Raw genomic sequence first — 25,025 nt, 5'->3', positions numbered from 1 at the left:
CATTGTGACACCTTAGTTGTTCATTGATTGCTTTCTCATATGTGCCTTGACCGCGGGCCTTCAGCAGACCAAGTAACCCCTTGCTTGAGCCAGCGACCTCGGGTCAAGCTGGTGAATTTTTGCTCAAACCAGATGAGCCCACGCTCAAGCTGGCGACCTCAGGGTCTCGAACCTGGGTCTTCCGCATCCCAGTCCGGTGCTCTATCCACTGTGCCACCGCCTGGTCAGGCATGGCTGGGTATTAAACTTCCTGTGCTGCCCCTGGGGCTTACTCCCTCTAGGTGGGCTGCTATTTTGCCTGCTGTTAAGACCTCATGGTCTAGATGCCTCTATCCTGGGAATCTCTACTTCCCTCTCTGGATGGCTCAGATCCCCAAGTGATTTCTTGTTGCCTAGGTGACTCCTCTAATTGAATGCATTTTCATCTTTCCTTCTTTTAAAAGGATGAGTCTGACACATTATTTCTAGATCCTGTGAGAGGGCCTGGCCCTAGAGAACGTGTTCCTGAGTGTGCAGTCCCTTTGGTGTGACCACAGCCATCACTCAAACACAGGCCTGGTGCTCAGGAGCTGACCCGACTCACAGTCACAGTGGGTCCTGGAAAGTGCGGCTCTCTGGAAGCCTGCCCTCCCCAGGTGAGAGGTCAGGATGTAGCAACACTGACCTCTCACCTGGCTGCCCCGCTTCACTGGCATCACTCCCAGGTTAGGCCTTGTGTTCAAAACCTATTTCAGGTCCTGGCCTGGTGGCTCAATGAATAGAACATCGTCCCCACATGCCAAGGTCACAGGTTTGATCCCTGGTTAGGGAACATATGAGCAGCAACCAATAAGTACACAACTAAGTGGAATAGCTAAGTGGAACAATGAGTAGATGCTTCTCTCTCTCTCTCTCTCTCTCTCTCTCTCTCTCTCTCAAATGAATGGAAAAATGAAAACAACAACAACAAAATCTATTTCAGCCCAAATTAGAAATTATCTAAAGTAACTGGAGGGTCACTCAGATCCCAATTCATTTTTTCCTTCTGCCATGAATTGGAAGGGGAAAGGGGAAGCTGACATTTCAAGCGTGGCTTTTAATAGTGTGTGTGTGTGTGTGTGTGTGTGTGTACGTGTATGTATTCCAGGCACATATGCTTCCCCCACTGCCAGGAAGGGAGATTTCATGGTTTTCGATGCTTCTTGGGCAGACGGTGGTGTGAGGTGTCCAGTGCTTTTCTAAGACTTCCTGTCAGAAGCTGTATGTGTGTATATATATATATGGATGGGTCATACCATGTCTGACTAGACTCTGGCATTTCTCTTGGGATTGTCATTTCTTCAGATGAGAAAAATGAGCTGAAAGAATGTTGTTCCTTTATAGTCCAAGACCCCCAAAGGATGGGCATCTGGCCATCCTCAAGGTCAGTGAACCCTGCGTGGCAGAGGGTGAGTCTGGGGGAAACTGTCCCTCAATGTGAGGCTCACCCAGAGCAAAACTTGACTCCTAAAATTGCTTCCATCTATCCATTCCACCGGCTCCCCCTCCCTCCTGCCTTTCTCTACCCCCAAAGCACACTGTGTTTAGAGGAAACAAATTCACATATCAGTGGGAGCCAAATAGGGTTTATAATGGGATGTGTCCCCAAAACATGGGCTCTGTAGCCAAATCTCTGACATTTGTAGGATGGATGCTTTGGGTTCCTGGTGCTGCAGGCCCTGGTGCCCCAAGTGTGCAACTGGCAGAGCCCTGATTCAGAGAAGGAGGGGAGCTAGGGGCTGCGCTCTGCACCCTCAGGCTCTCGAAAAGGGGAAAGCGTTGAACTGATCAATGGGAGTTAAGAACAAAAAAAATCCACACCAACAAAGTAAAATCTTGTCTGAGAAGACTCAGACATTCCTGGTTAATGATGAGAAGCATTCTGGTGGATAATGGCTGGTGAAAGAAAGGACGGTTGAATTCAGAGATGTGCCGGAGCCTCAGATCTGACAGCTGAAGCAGCGCAGGGCTCCTGCGGCCCAGTGCTCCCCTCCCAGCAGGCCACCCTGGGATCCCTTCATTAAAAGTTGCTGCCCAGTGTGCTGTGCTAAGTGAACTATAGGCTGAGAAAGGCCAGCTATGCCCCTTATCATTGCAATTTCCAAGTCTCGGGGAAACGCCACCGTCCGCAAGTTGCAGCTATGTTTCATCTCATTGCGTAATACTACACCATTCTGTGTGTAGCGGCTGTGCTATATATATTTATATCAGGAGGTAACAGATGGCTCTCCCCACCCCCACCTGTCAAAACTGTAACTATATCACTTCTGACGACCAGAAGGAAGCTGCTAGGCTGGGCCAGGATTCTAAATGCTGCGGAGGTAATTCAGAGCCATGTAAAGTTGCACCATATGTTTTGGGGTTGCCGGCTGCTTATGTGCATGGGGGCCGGGTTTAACGACAGTCTGCAAAATTCAAGGCAGGCACTGTCCTCGCTGCGGTGGGATGCACCAGATGAGGGACTAGGTGCCACTTTTTCCCTCCCTGGAGGAGAATCTGCTCTGGATCACAGTTCTCCAAGAGGGGATCCACAAGAAAAACAGGCTCCCCCAAAACCTGCCCCTGATAATATCAGGCCTGGCCAAATAGTATTTCTTTAAAAAAATGTTTGTTTTTTTGTTTTGTTTTGTTTCATTTTATTGAATAAAGATTAAGAAAGCGCCAGCGTCTAAGAGAAGGAAAGCAAGCCACACCTGGTGGCACGCCAGCCTCGCGAGAGTCCCTGGCGCAGCGGGGTGGGCAGGCGGGCGGTCTACCTGGAGGCGCTGGTCTCGGCCAGGCGGTTGTTCATGATGCCCAGCGCGCCCACGCCGCCCGAGAAGCCGTTCTGGCGCGTGTTGACGCACACGCTGCGCGGGTAGCCGTTGGCCGTCTCAGACAGCTGCTTCTGCAGCAGCGCCAGCGACACCTTGTTGGAGGCCGTGAGATCGCGCATGGAGATGAGCTCGCCCGACAAGCGGCGTCCCTCGGCGTCGCTGTCGCCCGCTGCAGGGTCGGCTCCGAGCGCAGCCAGGCGGCGGCGCAGCCGAGAGCCGGGGGTGATGGCATTGCGCCGGGCCAGGGGCGCGCCAGGTGCCGGGCAGCAGCGCGCGCAGCAGCGGCAGCTCAGCTTGCGCAGCATCCAGTTGAGCACCTGCTTGATGAGGATGGAGATGACATTGAAGAGCGAGTAGATGCAGCACACACCGAGCAGGATGAAGAGGAAGTTGCCCAGGCGGTAGAGCCCCTGGTTCCGGTACGCGGCGTGCTGGCTGCTCACCAAGTCCCCGAAGCCGATGGTGCTGAAGGTGACAAAGCAGAAGTAGAGTGAATCCATGTAGTCCCAGCCCTCCACGCTGGTGTACATGGCCGAGGCGCAGCATGATAGCAGCACGGCGAACAGGCCCAGAATCAGCAAGACATGGTACACTGAGGGCTTCCAGCCTGCCAGGCAGTCGGCTTCCGAGAGCGCTGAGCCGTGGCGGAAGGTGGCGGGCAGCAGGCCGCTGCGGCGCAGCTGGCGCTCCCGGCAGGTGCGCATGATGAAGGCTAGCAGCGAGATGATGCGCTCCAGGAAAAGGTTGAAGAACAGGATGGTCCCGGCACAGCCGAACAGCCCGTAGGCGATGAGGAAGGCCTTCCCACCCACAGTGGCGGGGGTGGTCATGCCGAAACCTGTGGAGACAGGACAAGGGTCATTGAGGTCCTGGCTGGGCAGGAGGTCCCTACCAGACAGGCACTATGCTTGTGCAGGTGGTGATATAGCTCCTACCTTGAGTAGCATCATTCAAATCAGTATTTAGACATTTCTTATTGTTCCTGATCTTGGCAGCCCATAAACTGTTGAAGGAAACATGACCCCTCCTTTTAGGGATCTATAAATGAAAATGGGTGAGGCAAATGGTCACTAGGAAGAACCCATCAGGACACAAAAACAGAAACCACTGCACAGGTGCAAACCACTGAGATGCCTGCGAAACAAGTGTCACTTGCTCTTCCACCCCTCCAATCCAGTGGAACACTTAGGCCTTGTTAGGCTAGAAATCCATAAAGGCTTCATTTTATATGGGATTTCTGGGGACCAGGAAGAGTATGTTCATGCCAGGTAGCGATATGTGATGGTCTCTGAAAAGGGGTTTATAAAAACTGACAAGAAGGTTGTCTTAGAATGAGTCCACAATCCTCAGAGAGAAAACATGGCTCTGCCATTGAGAGTTCTCTCACCCAAGGATCACCATCATCCTTGCTCACATGTGCAAAGGGAAAGGTTTTGGTCCAGTGTGGTCCTGTGCTGCATGTGTCTGGGGTCACTTTTGTCCTGCAGGTTCGCTCTGTGCCTGGGCAGCTGCGTATTGCTTTGAACTCTTATAATTAAGTTTTAACTTACCTAGTTTTTCAAAGTATAGTCTTCAAAGGAGATTATCAATTGATTTCTGCAGAAGGGTTGGTTTCCCATCAGTGTGCGTGGCCCGTGCCGTGAAGGGAAGCACAGAGTGGCAGCTCTGCCCCTCGGACCTGAGCTCTCGGCTTGCTGCTGGCTTTAGTCTCTCTGTGGGACTCATGGTTGCCTGACTCTGAGTATACAAGGGGGGTTAATTTCTTGGTTGGAAGATTCACTGCTGCTTGGAGTCTGAGCTGAAAATGTATCATCTGTCTGAGTAGCACTATGGCACCTGTTAATACCTCTGCAACAAAAGGTCAGGGGCATCCCTGATTAATTCATGCCCATCACCAAGAGGACTACCTGTGCGTTACTAGAAGTGTGAGGCCAGCCCTGGGAAGGGGGCAGTAGAGTTTTGTCTCTCTGGACTTACTATTTCCTTAAAAGGGCCCAAGAAAATATTTTTTCAGAGTAATTTCTTGAACCTGAGTGCTAATCATTCTCTAGATTCCCTGGAAGAAATGCCCACTTGCCTGACCACAGTCTTGATCTTATGCCTAATGACTCAAATTAGGAGAAAATTTTATGATCCTGATACCCATGTTGAGGATGATGGATTATATCCCTAGATTCAGAATTTGGCCACAAGAGAGTGAAAAACCAAATTAGCAATGTAACCAGGAATTTGATAGAGGGATTGTGCTACTCTTTAAAGCCAAATTCAAGTTCTTAAGTTCATTTAAAAAACAATATATAAAAAGCTCTGTTAATATATAAAAAACAATTTATATAAAGCTCTGAATATACAGTATTTCCTTTTTTTTTTTTTTTTTTTGTATTTTTCTGAAGTTGGAAACGGGGAGGCAGTCAGACAGACTCCCGCATGCGCCCGAATGGGATCCACCCAGCATGCCCACCAGGGGGCGATGCTCTGCCCATCTGGGGCATCGCTCTGATGGAACCAGAGTCATTCTAGCGCCTGAGGCAGAGGACATGGAGCCATCCTCAGCGCCCAGGCCAACTTTGCTCCAATGGAGCCTTGGCTGTGGGAGGGGAAGAGACAGAGAGGAAGGAGAGGGGGAGGGGTGGAGAAGCAGATGGGTGCTTCTCCTGTGTGCCCTGGTCGAGAATCGAACCCGGGACTCCTGCACACCAGGCCGACGCTCTACCACTGAGCCAACCGGCCAGGGCCAGTATTTCCTTTTTATCTGCAGGTTTGCTTTTGATGGTTTCAGTTATGGTCAACCATGGTCTGAAAATATTAAATGGAATTTTCCACAAATAAAAGATTCTTAAGTTTTAAATTGTGTGCCATTCTGAGTAGTATGATGAAATCTCATACCATCCTGCCTGGGATGTGAATCTTCCCTTTTTCCAGTGGATCCACTCTGAAAATGCTACTTGCCCTTTAGTCACTTATGTAGCCAGCTCAGTTATCAGATCAACCAGTATCACAGTGCTGTGTTCAATAACCTTTATTTTACTTAATTATGCCACATTTATATAACTTTCACTACAGCATATTGTTATATTTGTTCTATTTTACTATTAGTTATTATTGTTCATTTCTACTGTGCCTGATTTATAAATTAAACTTTATCATAGGTATATATGTATAGAAAAAAACATAGTATATATAGAATTCAGTACAGTCTGCAGTTTCAGGTACCCACTGGGGGTCTTGGGAGGTTTCCCACACAGATAAGGGGGACTGCTGTATATAGCCATATGTGGAGTGGGCGTATTTGTATTTGTGTGTTGTGTGTGTATATGTGCATTTATGAAAAGTCTAAGTTCAATAACCCAAATATCCAAGAACATAACTAACTCATGATGATCTGTTCATACAAGAGAATACTATATAGCGACAAAAAAACATGAACTATAGCTACTTGCAACAATGTCAATAAATCTCACAAAAGAATGTTAAACAAAAGAAGCTGGACACAAAAGAATATACTGTGTATTATTATATTTATATAAAATTCAACACCAGGCAAAATCAAAGTATGGTAATTTTTTTAGGGATGCATATTTGGTTGGTAAAATTATAAGCAAAATCGAGGAAGTGATTTCAATAAAAGTTAGAATGAGGTTTCTTCTGGGGGGTGACAGGGAACAGTGATAGGCAGGGGCCACAGGGGGCCACTGGGGTGCTAGAAATATTCTGTTGATCTGGGTAGTGGTTACATGAATGTTATTTGTATAGTAAATAGTCAAACTATGTGTTTTATAAGGTTTTTTCAGGGGGTACTCTCATGATAACAAAATCTTTTTTAAATTCCTAGACTGTTAGAACTATAAAGGACCTTAATTCTGATTCACCCCTCACTGTATAGATGAGAAAGCAAGGACAGAGGGGACATGACCTGTAGCGTGTGGGAGACAGTCACCATATATGTGTCTTGGCTTCTGGTCTTGTGTTTAGATCATTATACACAACACTGTTTCTATTCATGCAGGGAAAATGGCACCTCTGGTAGGGGATCACTTTGCTAAATTCCTAAAGAAATAGGATATCCTGAGCCTGGAAAATCAATACTTTGCCTAAGAGGAGAATGTTAAATGGCATTGTCCTATTCTTTAGGCTTTTCAGCTCAGAGCTAAGGGTGACATGTAATATGCTATCCCCTACTATAAAGAGAAATCTTGCCTGACCTGTGGTGGTGCAGTAAATTGTCGACCTGGAATGCTGAGGTCGCCAGTTCAAAGCCCTGGGCTTGCCAGGTCAAGGAACATATGGGAGTTGTTGATGCTTCCTGCTCCTCCCCCCTTCTCTCTCTCTTTCTCTCCCCTCTCTAAAATGAATAAGTAAAACAATCTTTAAACTTTTATTTATTTATTCATTTTTAGAGAGGAGAGAGAGAGGGAGAGAGAGAGACAGAGTGGGACAGAGAGGAGAAACAGAGAGAGAGAAGGGGGGAGGAGCTGGAAGCATCAACTCCCATATGTGCCTTGACCAGGCAAGCCCAGGGTTTCGAACCGGCGACCTCAGCATTTCCAGGTCGACACTTTATCCACTGCGCCACCACAGGTCAGGCAAGTAAAACAATCTTAAAAAATTTTTTAAAAAAATAAAGAGAGGCCCTGGCCAGTTGGCTCAGCGGTAGAGCGTCGGCCTGGCGTGCGGGGGACCCGGGTTCGATTCCCGGCCAGGGCACATAGGAGAAGCGCCCATTTGCTTCTCCACCCCCACCCCCTCCTTCCTCTCTGTCTCTCTCTTCCCCTCCCGCAGCCAAGGCTCCATTGGTGCAAAGATGGCCCGGGCGCTGGGGATGGCTCCTTGGCCTCTGCCCCAGGCGCTAGAGTGGCTCTGGTCGCGGCAGAGCGACGCCCTGGAGGGGCAGCGCATCGCCCCCTGGTGGGCAGAGCTTCGCCCCTGGTGGGCGTGCCAGGTGGATCCCGGTCGGGCACATGCGGGAGTCTGTCTGGCTGTCTCTCCCTGTTTCCAGCTTCAGAAAAAGAAAAAAAGAAAAAAAATAAATAAAGAGAAGTCCTAGATACCACAACGTTGAATTACTAAAACAATAAAATGTGTCTGGCCACTAGCATGCCCCACCCACCTGCAGGCTGTACCGGAAGGCTAGAAACCACCCATGATAACGGGAGATGGTCATGACGTATGAGAGGTGTTGTAGTAGAGGGTGCTGTGGCATCCTCCATCCACCCCCCAGGCCAAGTGACAAAGTGTGGTCAAGACAATCTCAGACTGCAGCAAGAACTGAGTTGGCAGCTTGCTTCCGGTGGAAGTTGGCTGAGCTGCAGACCTACCCAGGGCCACCCAGTGGCACTGGAGTGTAACATGCTGGGAGTTCTGGGAGAGCCAGAGGTGTCTCCTGGGTCCGGAGCTACGCTGGAGAGTTCTCTGGGAAGGAGACTGACTGGAGCAGCCCATAGGCTGGGGCAGGAAGAGGGCAGCACGGGGAGAATCCGAACTTCCAGGGCTTGGGCGTCAAGATGTGTGAGAGTGAAGTGGACACAGTGAAAGGCAACTAGATCTGAGGAGGTTCTGCTCAAGAGGGATGAAGAGGGCCTTAGCAATAAGAGGCCGAGGCGCAGATGGCTTGGGACAGCATGCAAGGCAGTCACAGGAAGAATGACAGGGCACCGTCCACTGAGTGCATGATGTAGGGCAGTGGACCCGAGGAGGGGTGGTCCCTGAAGACTCATAATGGACCTTATGAAACAGCATGTCTGCCTGGCAGCGGGTATTGCTGCACCACCAGCAGAAGCTAAGAAAGACTAAGGGCAACCGACAGATCATCCCTTCTGCACTGCCGGTCCCTGGACCGTGGGCCGGGTCAGAGCTGGAGGGAGAGGCTGAGCTCTGCCTAGAAGTGAATCTGAAGCTTTGACTCAGATTAGAGTGGACTCTCAATTTTAAAACTGCCGGTACTTAAAAATATCGGAAAACTCTACCATCTACTCAAAATGCTGTTAAGTGATCCAAAGGGGAGTTCCTTAAGACAATAGGCGATGACAAGGTCATTTCCTGTTGGCCATTTAATAAGCTGGTTCGTTCCACCTGACTTTGCTCTGGCTGTGGAGAAGACCCACCATCTGGCAGTGCCAGCTCTGTACATCTTAGTTTTATCAGCTGATTTCATCTCCATAGCAACCTGTGAGGGAGGCACACCCCCATTCCACAGACCATGGAAAATGGGAGAAGGGGTTCAGTAGTTTTCAAAGCCTCACCACCCAGAAAAAATAGAGCTGAGACAGAGAGCTAGGTCTGCTGATGTCTAACAACCATGTTTTTCCCACCACCCCAGACTGTCTTCCAAAAGCACCACGTGTGTCGTGGGCCTCCATTCCTCCTTTTTTCTTTTTTATAATTTTATTTTTTTTAATGGGGCGACATCAATAAATCAGGATACATATATTCAAAGATAACATGTCCAGGTTATCTTGTCGTTCAATTATGTTGCATACCCATCATCCAAAGTCAGATTGTCCTCTGTCACCTTCTATCTAGTTTTCTTTGTGCCCCTCCCACTCCCCCTTTCCCTCTCCCCCCCCCCCCCCCCCCGTAACCACCACACTCTTATCAATGTCTCTTAGTCTCACTTTTATGTCCCACCTACGTATGGAATAATGCAGTTCCTGGTTTTTTCTGATTTACTTATTTCACTTCGTATAATGTTATCAAGATCCCACCATTTTGCTGTAAATGATCTGATGTCATCATTTCTTATGGCTGAGTAGTATTCCATAGTGTATATGTGCCACATCTTCTTTATCCAGTCATCTATTGATGGGCTTTTTGGTTGTTTCTATGTCCTGGCCACTGTGAACAATGCTGCAATGAACATGGGGCTGCATGTGTCTTTTTTTTTTTTTTTAATTTTTTAAAATTTTTATTTATTCATTTTAGAGAGGAGAGACAGAGAGACAGAGAGAGACAGAGAGGAGAGAGACAGGGGGAGGAGCTGGAAGCATCAACTCCCATATGTGCCTTGACCAGGCAAGCCCAGGGTTTCGAACCGGCGACCTCAGCATTTCCAGGTCGACGCTTTATCCACTGTGCCACCACAGGTCAGGCTGCATGTGTCTTTACGTATCAATGTTTCTGAGTTTTTGGGGTATATACCCAGTAGAGGGATTGCTGGGTCATAAGGTAGTTCTATTTTCAGTTTTTTGAGGAACCACCATACTTTCTTCCATAATGGTTGTACTACTCGCCATTCCTCTTAGGAAACCAAACTGCAGTCCTCTGGGGTTGGCACTAGGAGAGGGTGGGTGAGGCTCAGTCATGACTGCTGTTTCTAAGTCCTCTGTCCTCTTGTGGCTCTCTTCCCACTGACTGCTGCTGGGGAGAGGGGCCACTGCTTCTCCTTGAATATCCCCACCGAGGTGGACATATCCCCTGTCCTTCGGCACAGCTGAGACAGGTAGGGCTATTCAAATCAGACTTGACTCAGCGCTTGGGGACAGCAGGATGAATGGGACACAGAGAGCACCACTGTTTTTGGCTAACAGTCTTGCTGGTTGCTAACAGGCAGGGTACTCATTCTCATCTGTCCCCCAGGGTCCCTGTACCTGACCCACCCCCTGAGTCATCTCCATCTCTAGAAGCATCCTCAGATCCCCCCAAACTCCTCCATGTCTGGACTCCTGGCTTACACCCCAGACTCCCCTGTGGAGTCTGGGTTTCTTATTGAGCTTCTATGCTCCTGGATGTCCCCAAATGATGGTACAGAATGAGACCTATTTCTCCACCCCCATACTCTTTCCCACAGAGGTATGGCCTTATGCTAGGGCTTCTACAGGGCAGCACCACCAGATATGCAGCTGGAAGACCAGCATCCACCCACACATTCCTCAGCAGGCCTCAAGCTAGGCTCGGGAATATGGTGAGAATCCAGTCAGATGCAGTCCCTACCCTCACAGAGTCTCTGGGCTGTGTCTCCTTAGTGGCTCTGTATAGATAGATGCTCACCCCTCAGCTGCCAGCGGCTCCTCGCTGGGCCAGGGCACAGCTTTCCCTGCTGCCCCTACAGAGACACTGGGCCAGAACTTGTCCTAGGGTCTCTTCCGGGTCGTGAGTGCAGGCCCAAAATGATGCCACATGCTTGATTGGCTGTGACGCTATCTACCCAGAAGTGGACAGGCAGGCCACGAGGTTCACTGAGAACACAGAGAGCACCCAATGCAAATGTCCGTCTCACTGCCTTGATTCCTGAGGTCTGACTCCTGTACCTGCGTCACCTCACTTTGCTTCCCTACAGGCCACACCGTCAGCTCAGCTCGGGAGACAAGGTGAAAGGGGCACGGTATACTCCTTTCCCCACCCATAGGCTCAGCGCTCTGGGGGGTGCTCAGGGCAGTGGGGTCCCTGCCTGGGCTGCTGCCTCGCCAGATGCTTCCCAGAGCAGAGAAGCAGTCTCCCAAGCTCTGACAGTCTGTGGGGAGCCAGGCTGGCTCTGGAGAGGGGCCTTGAAGCTTCAGGCAGAGAAAAGACAAACCCAACTACCCTGAGAACCCCCATCTTCCCCAGTTACACCCCACAGAGGCGTATCTGTCCCCGGGTTTGCACCAAGCCTGCTGTTTTGTTTATGCCACAATTGATCTGCCATTCCAGTTTGCAAAGAGCAGACACTTGGGGGCTTTATTATGCCACTTTGACAAAAGCTGTGAAGCTCGTTCCCACAGCCTGTCTGGTGCCGCCTTCGCAAATGAGGCCCTGGTGAGGGGGCCTCCGGAGTTCAGCTCAAAGAGCCTGGAATCCAGACGGGAGGCCACTGTGATCTGCGTCAGGGGCTCTGGGTGGAGCCTCTGCACCAGGTGTTGGGCACATCCAACCCCTCCAGCCACCCTGTGAAGGAGGCATCGTCAACCCCCACCATGGAGGCCAGGACACGGGCCAAGGGAGTTGAGGGTACTCGTCCAGGTTATGGTTTGTGAGTGGCTGAGCTGACCCTGAAGCCCTTCCTACTGCGCCAGAGGATGGCAAGTTTTGACTCATCACCTCAGGCACCTTGACCTGCTGGCTTTGTAGTGTCTGCTCTGAGGAGGGGAGATGTAATTGATAGTCCAATCCAGGATGCTTTTGAGAGTAAAAGAACACTATTAATAATTACCCCAGAACAGCATGTGCAAACTAGGGTGGTTCCAAACAGCTGGGAATGTATGATTAAATACAGATTCCAAGATAGGTCCCACTGCAGAGATTTATTTAGTGGGTCAGGAGAGGGGCCCAGGAACCTGCATTTAGCAACTGTTCCCTGACAGTTCTGATGAAAATGGGCTAAAGCACTTCCTTTAAGAAATAATGTTATAAGGTGTCCCTGATGTGACCCTTTTGGTTAGAATCTGCACAATTTCAAATATTTTGATTAAATTTTTTTAAAATTTCAGCTTTATTGAGATATAGTTTACATAAAATTGTAAGACATTTAAAGTGTACATCATGATGTTTTGTTGATTTAAGTTTCAAGTGACCTAAAGCCCTTGTGGTAGACATTTTACCTGTCTCCTTAACTACCATCACCCTCAACCCTAACTGTGTAGTAGCCAGGCCTCTTGAAGAAATAACTCAACTCTAGGAATGGGTTCCATAGGCCACTCAGGATTATTACTCCCTTACCATGATTGGCTCAAGGATGGGTTGGCCTAAACCAGTCAAGGCAGGGGATTTCTGTAGCTACAGAGATTGGCTCAGGAATGGGCATGTGATCCCAATCAGGCCAATCAGATGAGAGAAGAGTTCCTCTGATACTTTCTGAGCTAAAAGCAACTCTTAAAAGAAAGTTTCCCTCTCTTTTAAGGATGTAGAGGAAGCAGGAGAGCCATGAGGAGGAGTCAGCCTTAGGATGGAGCTGACACTATAGAAGGCTGGGAGGAGGTAGCTGGAAAGAAAGAAAACCTCGATGAGCTGTCAGATCACACTGGCCATGCTGTCCCATTGACTTCTGGACTTCCAGGTGCATGAGCCCATAGATGTCTTTTCTGGCCTATTCCTTCTGTGACTAAACTGGTATCAATTGTTAAGGCCCTGGTTAAGCAGCCCAATGTCAAGGAAAGAGCACCAGACTTGAATGAAAAGGTTTGACTTCTGTTGTGGCCTTTATCAGTCATGTGACTGAAACAAGTTGCTGTCACCAACTTCTCTGAGACTCAAACCTTTGAGAATTGTAAACGCACTGCCGAAGTGCATTCCTCAAGAAGAGATAATAAACTTAAATGGATGTGGGGAGAATAACCATGATTTTTAAAAAAATAAAATTTTAAAGTGGGTTAAATAAAGTGAAACAAGTTTATTTACTGCAGGAGTTTTTTTTTTTTTTGTATTTTTCTGAAGCTAGAAACGGGGAGAGACAGTCAGACAGACTCCCGCATGCGCCCCACCGGGATCTACCCTGCACGCCCACCAGGGGGCGAGGCTCTACCCACCAGGGGGCAGATGCTCTGTCCCTCCTGGGCGTCGCTCTGTCGCGACCAGAGCCACTCTAGTGCCTGGGGCAGAGGCCAAGGAGCCATCCCCAGCGCCCAGGCCATCTTTGTTCCAATGGAGCCTCGGCTGTGGGAGGGGAAGAGAGAGACAGAGAGGAAGGAGAGGGGGAGGGGTGGAGAAGCAGATGGGCGCTTCCCCTGTGTGCCCTGGCTGGGAATCGAACCCGGGACCTCTGCATGCCAGGCCGACGGCTCTACCACTGAGCCAACCGGCCAGGGCTACTGCGGGACTTTTAAGAGTGCTTACCGTGTTAATGTGATTGATGAATCCAAGTGAGCTATGCTAACACTATCCAGTGTTCCCTAAACCAGTGGTCCCCAACCTTTTTTGGGCCACGGACCAGTTTAATGTTAGAAAATATTTTCATGGACCGGCCTTTAGGGTGGGACGGATAAATGTATCACGTGACCGAGCCAAGCATCAAGAGTGAGCTTTAGACGAATGTAACAGAGGGAATCTGGTCATTTAAAAAAAATAAAACATCGTTTAGACTTAAATATAAATAAAACAGAAATAATGTAAGTTATTTATTCTTTCTCTGTGGACCAGTACCAAATGGCCCATGGACCAGTACCGGTCTGCGGCCCGGGGGTTGGGGTCCCCTACAACCATTTGACCACAGACTATACTTAATCACCTGAGGTGATGTGAGTGTTTAAAGAGTAATCTTTGGGAAATGCTACATTCTACCCTCATGATGAATTGAGAGTGAGACATTTAAAAATATGCACGAGGGCCCTGGCTGGAGAGCATCATCCCGATGGGCAGTGGTTGCTGGTTCGAGCTCTGGGCAGGGAACATACAGGAATAGACCAATGTTTCTGTCTGTCTGTCTCTCTCCCTTCCTTCCTCTCTCACTGAAATCAATCAATAAAAATAATAAATAAATAAAGTTAAAATATGCACAAGGATTTCCCACATTTAAAAAATTCACTGAGACACTGCAATGCCTAGAACACTGACTAGTATATAAAATGTGCTCCAGCCAAGTTGTTGAGTGGATAAATACTCTTACACTGCTTGTTTGGAGCAGGGATTCTCAGACTAGATTTCCCAGGACCCACCTAGGATCTGGTTAGATTCTAGGGTAAAGCTCACAATTCTGCATTTCTATTTCGGTCCCAGATGATACCAGCTGGTCAGTGAACTTTATTTTGAATAGCAAGCACAAAGTATAAATTACCTTTTGGGGCCTGTCTCTACAATGAGATTGGAAATCACTTGCAAGTACAGTAAGGGCCACATCATACTGGCTATTTTGAACTATTTTGCTCAGGTTTGAATTCTAGCACCATCACTCTTTAACTATGTGTCTTTGAGCAAATCAATTATCTCTCTGTGCCTCAATTTCCTCATCTGTAAAATGGAGATGATAATACACCTACTTCAATAATTTTTTTGTATTAAATTGAGTTAATTATGCAAAACACAGGTTTTATATAATATATAATTATATGTTTTTATATAATATAGATTTTATATAATCAAGTATATATTTATTACATTATATTTATATGATATAAATATCAAATATTATAGTTGATATTTATATCATAATATTATATTGAATATTATATTTATGTTAGATATTTTATATAATAATAACAAAGGTTTATTATTATTATGAATCTTTCTACTTTCTATGAATGAGGAAATCTTGTATAAATTAGGGCCTGATAGTTATTTGCTGACTGAATGACTGAAAACAAAAATTTTAAGAACTTCTAAAGGCTTAAAACTGATAATTAACATCTAAAGTTAAATATCAGAAATAGTGGGAAAACTGAAGTGTGAAGTCAGTGGCAGGGGACAGGAAAGGACGTATTAAGGTGGCCTGATAAAATAAAGCATGTCCAGTTAAATATTAATATTCATTTCAGATAATGAATATTACATGGCCCAAACACTACATGGGCCATACTTACACTAAAAGATGATTCATTGTTTATCTGGGAGTCAAATTTAAATGGGAGTCCTGTATTTTTATTATTATTTTATTTTTATTTATTTATTTATTTATTAATTTATTAATTTATCTACAAATCAATGAGCTCTCATGTTAAAAAGGGGTGGTGGTTAGTGACTACTTAATTTTCATTTGGATATTCTGTTTTTTGGATATAGTCATCTTTTAAAAAATTTATTCATTTTAGAAAGGAGAGAGAGACAAAGAGAAAGAGAGACAGAAAGAGAGAGAAAGGGGGGAGGAGCAGGAAGCATCAACTCCCATATGTGCCTTGACCAGACAAGTGCAGGGTTTTGAACCCGCAACCTCAGTGTTCCAGGTCGAAGCTTTATCTACTGCGCCACCACAGGTCAGGCGGGAGTCCTGTATTTTTATTTGCTAATCTGGCAATCCTATCACGGGCCCACTTGTCTGCATGGCACACTCCTCTGAGAAGCCTGTCCCAATATTTCCATCTCATCTGATCCTTTCTGACTGGCTAGAGGAGGGATTAATAATCCAGCAGCCTGCAGCTCACACGCAGGCCAAGTCAGCAGCCGGGCCTTCCGCTGCCCCTCCCTCTCCACGCAGGAAGCAGAGGGCAGTGGGGTGAAGGTAGGGCTGCCATTAGGCTGCTCTGTGGCTGGAGCCCAGACACTGACTCTTGGGGAGAAAAGGTAGGCTCTGGCCATGCTCTATGGAGGAGGGTTGGACATGAGAACAATGGGCCACTGAGACTTCCCCAGGGCATGCTCTCTGGTCAGGACCTTGAACCTCAGAGCTGCCCATGTCATCCTTATCCAAGTCACTGGCCCAGGGAGGACAATCAGCCTGGATAAGTTCCAGACCTTTTGGGAGAAGTGGGGGAAGAATTGCTGGGAAAAGTCATTAAAGCATTCAGTGAGGAAAGAGAACGTGGAGGGGATAATAACAGCTGACGTGTGTTGAGCCTTCACTATTTCCAGGTACTTTGCCAAGACTTCATATATATCAGTGCATTTCATCCTCACAACTCTATGAGGCACTCATTCATTTCAAGTCACATCTTTTTCCCTTGAATGTTAACATCCCTGAAATTAGGATGAATCTTACAATCAACGACTTGACAGTTTATTTGATAGCATTTTAAATCTTAACGGTACGCAATAATGGTACATTTATGATTGATGGTGTCTTCGATTTGATGAGTGACAATGGGAATTATTATCACCCTCAATTGTGAGAGTAGTAAACAAAGTTGCATTTAATAGGTAAAGACACTGAGGTTAAATAACTTGCCCCCCCCCCAAAACAAAAACAAAAACTTGCCCAAATCACAAAACAAGCAAGTGGCAGAGCCCAGATTTGAAAGTAGAGGAAGGAGTTTGAGCTGTGATAAAGGAGAAATCAAATGAACAAGAGCCTAGAAGAAAAGCAGCAGGTTGCTGCTATCTGGTACAGCAGTGTTCACTCTGGCTGCACAATAGAATCACCTGGCAAACTGAAAACCACCCCCAAGGCCCAGGTGCACCCAGACCAGTCAGAATCAGGTCAGAATGTGGGCTAAAGTTCTCCTGGTAGAGTGACTGGGAAAGACAAAGAAGAACAGGTGGGTGGGATTTCAAGAGGGAGGAAGTAGAGACGAGGTTTGAGAAAGGTGAGCCCCACGGGGAAGAGAGCACAGGACTAGCTGTGCAGGGGTTTCAGCCCAGCTGGTTCCCATGTGCAGCTCGGCGCCTGCCCCACAGACAGTGCACAGTAACTCATGCAGATGGAGTGGGTGAACCTGTGCAAGAAGGAAAGGACAAGGCTGAGGAAACATCCCCTCCACCCGGCACTGGGGCTGAACTCACAAAGAGCTTTGTGGGAGTGAGAGCTTCACCTGGCACGTCTAGGAGATTCTCCAGCACCTGAGCCTGGCATCTGGAAACATGCTCTGCCTTCTAGAAACGGACAAGCACTGGAAACCTCCAGCTGCAGAGGATAAACCCAGTAAGTCTGCACTCCTTCTGCTGCTTGGGGAGGGCCGCCATCACCTTTCCTGGAGAGAGGCAGAGGCTGGGAGCAAGGGCTGTGGCATCACACCCTGGCACCTCCACTTGCTGGCGGGCAATGTGAACCTGTTATTCCTCCCTCTAAACATGGTCTTATGACAGCCTACCTCGGAGGGTTGTTGTGAGGAGTAAATGAGGAGGTGATTCCCACATGCTTCCCACAGTGCCGAGGACAGGATAAGTGCTCAAAACTCAGCTAGCTCAATTGGGAAACACCCCGGACCAGGTGTGGCTGTTGCATCCCAGCTGAAGTGCATCACCATTTCACCTGATGCAAAATACAGACAGGCCACGACTAGGAATTTTGGTGAAAAGGAAAAGCTCCTACATGCAGCCTCAGTACTGAGTCTGTCATTGACTTGTGGTCCTTTCACCTCCCTGGGCCTGTTTCCACAGTGGTTCCAGGTGAGTGGCACTATCTGCTCTGGGCTGGCCTCTGAGCTGGGTGAGAGGCAAAACTAGAGGGAGGCACCACCTTCTCCAATCTCAAAGTTCAGTGTCGGTAGTGGGGTGGGATACTGGGAAGGGGGCTGTTGTGGAAAAGTTGAGATTGTGGGCTGCTCTATTTGTTGGTTGTTGGGGAAGCAGCTGTGTTAGGCTTGCTCGCTGGTTTACCAGCTGCAAGCACTTTGCTTGATTAGTGTGTGAGCACGTGGAAGGGACACGTGTGTATAGGCTATGTAAGGCTACAAGTGCTTGAGCTCAGGGGCAATTGCAGATGGCAGGTGGTAGATGGCAAATGGTATATTGCCTGCCTGCCACTGTGAGGGGTCATCTTTGCTGTTCATTTGCCTGAGAAATGGTTTTCCCTGCCTGTTTGTTCATTTGCCCTTGTGAGACTATTAAATAGGAATGGACCAACACTTTCTGGCTCCGCAGTTTCTTTACCATCTGCCCTAATCCAGTGTGAACCTGCCTGGCCTTGGCCATTGGCAATACATCTGGCATAGTGGGCAGGATTTGGATCAGATTGATATGGAGCCACCAACCCCCTTGAAAGGTGGAAAAAAAGAAGTGGTTGTTGTTCTCCAGTGTATGGTTCCCTGTGGCTGTCCTTTTGGGGGCCATGGACTGGGTGTTTTTTACAGCCTTGCAAGAAGAAACAGATCTTTGTGTGAGAGGCTGCCCGAGGTACAAAGCTCCAGGATGAGCTGCAGACCAAGTACCAACAGAAGCATGAGCTGGAAAGATCACTGGAGAAAGAGTTGCAGATCAGAGAACTGTCAGGTCAGGCTATAGGCTGAGAACTAGTGTGGTATGAACTGGAATGAGTGCTGGAGAAGGAGGACCAAGTTTGAGAGCTGCAGTGTGAGATGCAGGCTGAGCATCAATGGCACCTAGGGCTGGAACGGTCTCTGGAGAAGGAATCACTGGCTAGCAAGTTGCAATTTTCCCTGAAAAGTGAATGTTGGCAATGACAGCTGTTGGGGAAACAACTGCAAGTTTAAGAGCTCAAGTCTCAGCTTCAGGCTGAGAACCAGCAGCCGCAGGAGCCAAAGTGGGTGCTGAAGAAGGAGCTGCATTCATGCCGGCAGAGTGGCTCTGAGTCAGTGGAGCAGACATTTCCAACTCTTTCTCTGCTAAGGAGGAGGTTTAGGCTGAAACTGCCCTCCGCAGACTCAGAGTCCTGATGGTGGTCGCGAGAAGGTAAAAACCCAGCAGCCAATAGTGTTTTGGGGTTGCTACAACCCACTCTTCAGGCAGTGGAGCACTCTGTGGTCCTGCCCTACACCCAGGCAGAATTGATGGAGTTGGGGGCACAATTCAGGCAGAAACCTACTGAGTCCCTGGCAGCCTGGTTTTCTGCATTTGTGGGACACAGGGGTGGATGGCATCATGCTCTCCAGAACACAGATGGAGAAATGTGCTGCCATTACCATGTACTCCTCCTTCTTGAGGCAGCATCTTCAGAACTGCCATGACAACCCAGGAAACCATACCCTATTAGAACGGGTGATGGCTGCCATTTGTACAGTCTGGCAGATGCTGGGGACTTGCCAGGATCAGAGAGTTGGTGGCTGTTCTATAGTGAGCTGCCCCAGATGCTCTGGGAACTAGGTATGAAGAATGCTACTTTAATCTGAGGTTCCATGGGCCAGATGAGGAAGTGTTTATGGCAGGGATGAGGGACCTTATTCTCTGTAGCACCCTGTCAGCCCTTTTCGGGTCACTAGTGGCTATCTTGAGCCCCTATGTAGGGCAGCCTATCAATGTGGTTACACAAATAGTGGTGGATTTGTGGGAGCTGGAGATAGTATGGAACCATAAAGCTGTGAAGGCTGCTGCCCGAGCTGCCCCCCTGACTAACAAGAGAAACAAGCCTGTAAAGGTTACCCAAACACAGATGTGGATAGATTTGATTGCAGCCAGGGCAGATAGAAATTGGATGGCAGGTCTAATAAAGTCCTATTAGAGCTTTGGTGGCAGTTTAAGAAGAGAGGTTATAGCTGCTGAAAAAGCAGGGGAAGTGGGTGGCCCCGGCAGCTGTGAAGAAAATGGCTGGTGTTTCGGTTGCATGGTTGCAGGATTACTTGATGGAGACAGCTGAGGGAGAGGAAGATCCAGACCTGTTATCCCACTTTGAATAGGGGGAACCCTGGGGACCCATCCAACAGGGATGGGCAGGGGGCTAGGGAGCCCATGTGAAATTGGAAATCCACTGCTTCACTTCTAATGTGTAGCAGGTGTTGGTGTTAGAAGATAAGTGGGGTTTTTTTTTGTTTTGTTTCTTTTGCAGCAACTAAGAGAACTGTCATGGTGGCACAGGCCTTGAGTGTGTTTGACTCCACCAGGCCCTGTGAGCTTGGACCTCTGAGGGATTTGAATGGGGCTTGTGGCAATGGGCAGAGTGCTATGGAAAGGTACTGAGACCTGTTAATAAAGAACTGTGTGACTAGTTGCCTGGAATGGACTTCCACCTTGGGTGATTTGCACAGACAGCTGGGTTATCTATTGTGGACTGATCATTGAGTGATGTAATGGACTCTTGGACTGCCACCAGAGGGGGGCACTGGTTCCTTTGCTGAATGGACATGCCGCTTGTGGACAGTACTCTAAGAGACCTTGTAGGGGTGTGTGTGGCACCTGTGGAGGCCTTCTTGAGCTGGGAAGCTGTTCCCATCCAGTTGCAGAGACACACCAAGGACACTTTGTGGTTTCAATGGACGTAGCCCTGACCTATACAGGCTCTCCCACCTACTGTGGGGTAGGGAGCTAGAGGTGGGCCTCCAGTCGACTCTCTGGGCAAAGTGCTCAGGGAAACATTGTGGAGGGCTCCTTTGTAATTGTTGTATAACTTGTGCTGTTGCTGTAGTCTGTTTATGTAATGTACCTCACTCCTTGCACAGGGACCATCGCGGAGGATACCTGTTACGTAGCTTGTGAAGCGAGCAACCCTAAAGGGGTGGAATGTTGGGAAGGCAGCTGTGTTAGGCTTGCTCGTTGGTTTACCGGCTGTAAGCACATTGCTTGATTAGTGTGTGAGCATGTGGAAGGGCCACGTGTATAGAGCCTATGTAAGGCTATGGTTGCTTGCACTTGAAGGCAGATTGCGGATGGTGGATGGGAACTGGCACATTGCAAATTGCGGATTACCTGCCCACTACTATGAGGGGTCATTTTTGCTGTCGTTTGCCTGAGAAGCAGTTTTCCCCTGCTTGGTTGCTTCTCTGTCATTGCAAGACTATTAAACAGGAATGGCCCAATGCTTTCTGGCTCCACAGTTTCTTTCCCCTCCGCCTGAGTCCAATGGGGACCTGCCTGGCCTCAGCCACCAGCATCATAGTGGTGTTTGTGGATTGATCTAAATTGTAAATTCGATGGACAGACAGCTCCCTGAGGACAATGCACTTGGTTTTCTTTGCTCCACAGCTGGTGTGGGGCTGGGATCCTTGGATGTGCCATGACAGGTCAAAGAGGCAGCAGCCAGCAAGGTTCTTTGAAGAAGTGGGCTGCTCCCCATTTTCCTGTTTGCTTTTGGCTTGTTCTGTGGGGGCCTTTGGGATGATGTTCCCTGATGAAGGCACGTATTCAGGGGGGCGGGATGGCTGAGAGGACAGGGGTCTAGGAGAAGGCTTAACCCCACCAGCTTGCAGGCTGGTGACTTTTTATATCAGGAAAGTGTGGCCTGACCAGGCAGTGGTGCAGTGGATAGAGCACCGGACAGGGACACAGAGGACCCAGGTTTGAAACCCTGAGGTTGCTGGCTTGAGCGCAGGCTCATCCGGCTTGAGTGGGGGGATCGCTGGCTTGAGCGGGGGATCATAGACATGACCTCAAGGTCGCTGGCTTGAACAAAGGGTCACTTGCTCTGCTGCAGCCCTGACATCAAGGCACATACGAGAAAGCAGTCAATAAACAACTAAGGAGCCACAACGAATAATTGATGTTTCTCATTTCTCTCCCTTCCTGTTTGTCTGTCCTTATCTGTCCCTCTCTTTGTCTCTGTCTCAAAAAAACAAAACAAAATAAAAGTGTGGGTAAACTATGAGCAATGGGCAAGTGAGCCGAGAGTCAGCTTTGGACCTTGTCACCGCTTTCCTCGCCAGCGGCGTGACTGGAACCTCCCCCGACTCTGGGCTTCTTCTGTGTGATTACGGTTTGTGTTCCTCACCAGAAATCATTCAGCAAAAGGAGTTATTACAAGCTGGTTAATCACTCCTGCCTCCAGGGTAGCTCCTCCTTAATACCCTCTCCTGGGCAGCACCTGTTGGCTCAGACCTGGGGAGCTGGAGGTGGCAGGAAGATGACTCATTTACACAGACCCCATCTTCAGTCCTGTCCCCTCCCCCACAGGTCTGTCGTGGTCTCTCTGATGACCAATTCAGAAATGAGATCACTGCCCCTCACAAAAAAGAGAGCCCTAGCCTCAGCCCACAAGTGCGGGAGAAGGGTAAGTCCGAGGACAGGAAAGGCAGGGACAGTCCCTGATGGGGCAAAGGCCCAGCCAACAAGAGCCTGGAGTTGGCACAGGGAACGAGGAAAGCCCCGATGTCTGCCCTGGCTGCGTCCCTCGCTCCCCTACCTCGGGGTCCCCGCCCCGGGCTGCGTGAGGCACCTGCTGCCTCTCAGAGGGCAGAGAGACCAGGCTGTGGGGAGAAGGTGGGTTCATTCATCTCCGCTGGGAAGTGTCAACAGAGTGTCAATTGAATCACATTTTCCCTCAAATCATTTATCATAGAGGAGCAGATTTTTAAAAAGGAAGCCTATGGTGGTTCCTATAAAGCAGACTCAGTTTCAACTTCTCTGTCAGTTCAGTTTTCATGCACCTGGAGAATCACCGCTGATCCCGCCCATAGGAAGGAGGACCTCTGGGTCCAGGCTGCAGGAAGAGGTAGGCAAGGGGGCCTGAGGGGCTAGATTCTGAGCCCTCAGGAGGACGCACTCAGGCCCAGGGGCCGCGCTCACTCAGGCAGCGGATGTGTCCACAGCATCCCCTGCACTTGCTTCTACTCTCCCAGCTCTTCTTGCACAGGCAGCCTGGTTGGCTGCCCCAGAGGAGTGATAAAGAGGAGAAGACGGCCCTGGCTGGTTGGCTCAGTGGTAGAGTGTCGGCCTGGTGTGCGGAAGTCCCGGGTTCAATTCCCGGCCAGGGCACACAGGAGAAGTGCCCGTCTGCTTCTCCACCCCTCCCCTCTCCTTCCTCTCTGTCTGTCTCTTCCCCTCCCGCAGCCAAGGCTCCATTGGAGCAAAGATGGCCCGGGCGCTGGGGATGGTTCCTTGGCCTCCGCCTCAGGCGCTAGAATGGCTCTGGTCGCAACAGAGCGTCGCCCCGATGGGCAGAGCATCACCCCCTGGTGGGCATGCCGGGTGAATCCCGGTCAGGCGTGTGCAGGAGTCTGACTGCCTCCCCATTTCCAACTTCAAAAAAATACAAAAAAAAAAAAAAAAAAAAAAAAAAGAGGAGAAGGCAAGATGGAAACAAGCCCTCACTTTAAAGCCACAGCCAGAGAAACAGTCTAGGGTCCCCGCCGAACTCTGTGTCTGCCCTACTGGCCCACTGGCAGACCCCTGCCCTATAGCTAGTAAACCTAAGGGTCTCTGTTAGGGGCTGGCTGGGCTAAAAGGGACTGGACTTGTGGCCCCTAGACTGATGCTAAGGTGTGAGGGTGCCTCCTTCTCCACATGGGGGGGGTCGGTTCCTACTGCACATTCTATTCTCAGCCACCTGCAGGGAAGGGAGGTGAACCCCTGGCTCGCAGGCAGTGAAGAGTGGAGGGGCTGGCTTTCTGGAGCCCCTAGCCCACAGCCAGCACTCTGATTATGCTTTCACAGGTGTATTCTCTCTAGAGCAACTCCTGGAGGGCAGGGGTCATGGTCATTACTCAGGTGAGGAAACCAAGGCTTAGAAGTAATTACTGGAAAAACACCACCAGCCTGCAGGTCCATACCACGTACCCACAGCACTTTCTATTCTTTCTCTTGAGGGCCAACTCAGCCTTTGGCTCAGAGAACACAACTGTGGTCTTGCTCGGAAACCTGCTAACTTGGCTAAAATACCTGCCCTGGGTCTGTGGCAGGAGTGCACCAGATTCCGAGCGACAGGAGACGGAGGCTGGGACCTTGACGGAGGCAGTGTTGATGACCTTGACCAAATCACAGAAAATGGCACCACCAGAATTCCCACTCAGGTCTGCCTGGCTCTAAGTCCCATGTTCTCCCACTCACCACCTTGCCTTTAGCCCCACCTCTTTTTCACACAGGGAGACCCTAATGACCAGAACCCCGACTCCCTCGTTTTCTAGAAATATTCTCTCTCCTTCTGGTCCATTCTGCACCCTGTCCCAGATTGACTGTATCAAAGCACAGCTCTCTACCTGGATCACTCTTCTGTTCAAGCCATATCGAGCTCCCAAGTGACAGGAGGAGCTAGGATTTCCTAGACCGACACCCAAGGCCCTGGGCCCACTTTTCTAGCATCATATCCCCTCTTTGAACCTTCTTCCTCAGGGGTCACTTGCCAGCTATTAACTGAGAGGCTGCTCTGTGTCAGGCACTGTGGCGACAAGACAGACAGAACCCCAGCCTGCACAGGACCTCATGTCCAGCAGAGGTACAGTGAACGTCCGCTCCTCCATGCCCGTGCACCTCCATTCCCCACCTTCCAAGGTCCTCGACAACTTATCTCCTTTTCTCGTCTCCTATCGGCACCGATTCATTACCTGGCAGCATTTTTATTTAGGTGCGTGCAGTCTGTGACAGCCCCTGTTTTCATGACTACTGTCTCAGAGCATTATTTAACCCTGTGAGCTTGTCAGTGCTGTGATAAGGACATGCCCCATGTCTTAGATGTCCGATTCCCCTCTACAATGCAGGTGCTAGATTCCTAACAGAACTGGCAGTTTGTCTAGTGGTCACCAGCAGTTACTATACCAGAAACATGGTTTCAAGCTCAATTTACTTAATCCATCTAACGTGCCAGGCATGGGGCTGGGAAAGGAATATGGTGATGCATGATATTGTCCTGCCCTGCAGCCAAAGGCCACCAGGAACATACCGCAGTTGAGTAAGATTGAGTGTACTGACTCATTATGACAAGGGAGACTGTGTACCACGGGGAGCTGTAAGGCATCCCAGTCAGCGGGTAGCAGAAGGGACATTCAGAATGTGGGCTTGAATTAGGTGATTTTGAGGAGGCCTCAAGGAAGCAAGGCTTTGCTCTGGGTTGGATGCTCTCAGAGAGCAGGAATATTTCTAGGATTGGGTATCTTGATGATT

General features: G+C 49.0%; 1 protein-coding gene across 1 annotated transcript in view; it reads right to left on the bottom strand.

Annotated features, from left to right (window-relative positions):
* Nucleotides 1-2,626: 2,626 nt before the first annotated feature.
* The window catches only part of KCNK12 (potassium two pore domain channel subfamily K member 12), a 62,179-nt gene continuing 39,780 nt past the window's right edge, over nucleotides 2,627-25,025 (bottom strand). The window contains exon 2 of the mRNA XM_066372387.1: nucleotides 2,627-3,672. Coding sequence (XP_066228484.1) covers nucleotides 2,771-3,672 — 902 coding nt within the window. The 3' untranslated portion in view covers nucleotides 2,627-2,770. The remainder of the gene's footprint in view (nucleotides 3,673-25,025) is intronic.

The sequence above is a fragment of the Saccopteryx leptura genome, chromosome 3 (assembly GCF_036850995.1).
Source record: "Saccopteryx leptura isolate mSacLep1 chromosome 3, mSacLep1_pri_phased_curated, whole genome shotgun sequence".
Classification (NCBI taxonomy): domain Eukaryota; kingdom Metazoa; phylum Chordata; class Mammalia; order Chiroptera; family Emballonuridae; genus Saccopteryx; species Saccopteryx leptura.
Note: the sequence above shows the minus strand (reverse complement) of the source record. Positions and strands in the feature narration are given on the sequence as shown.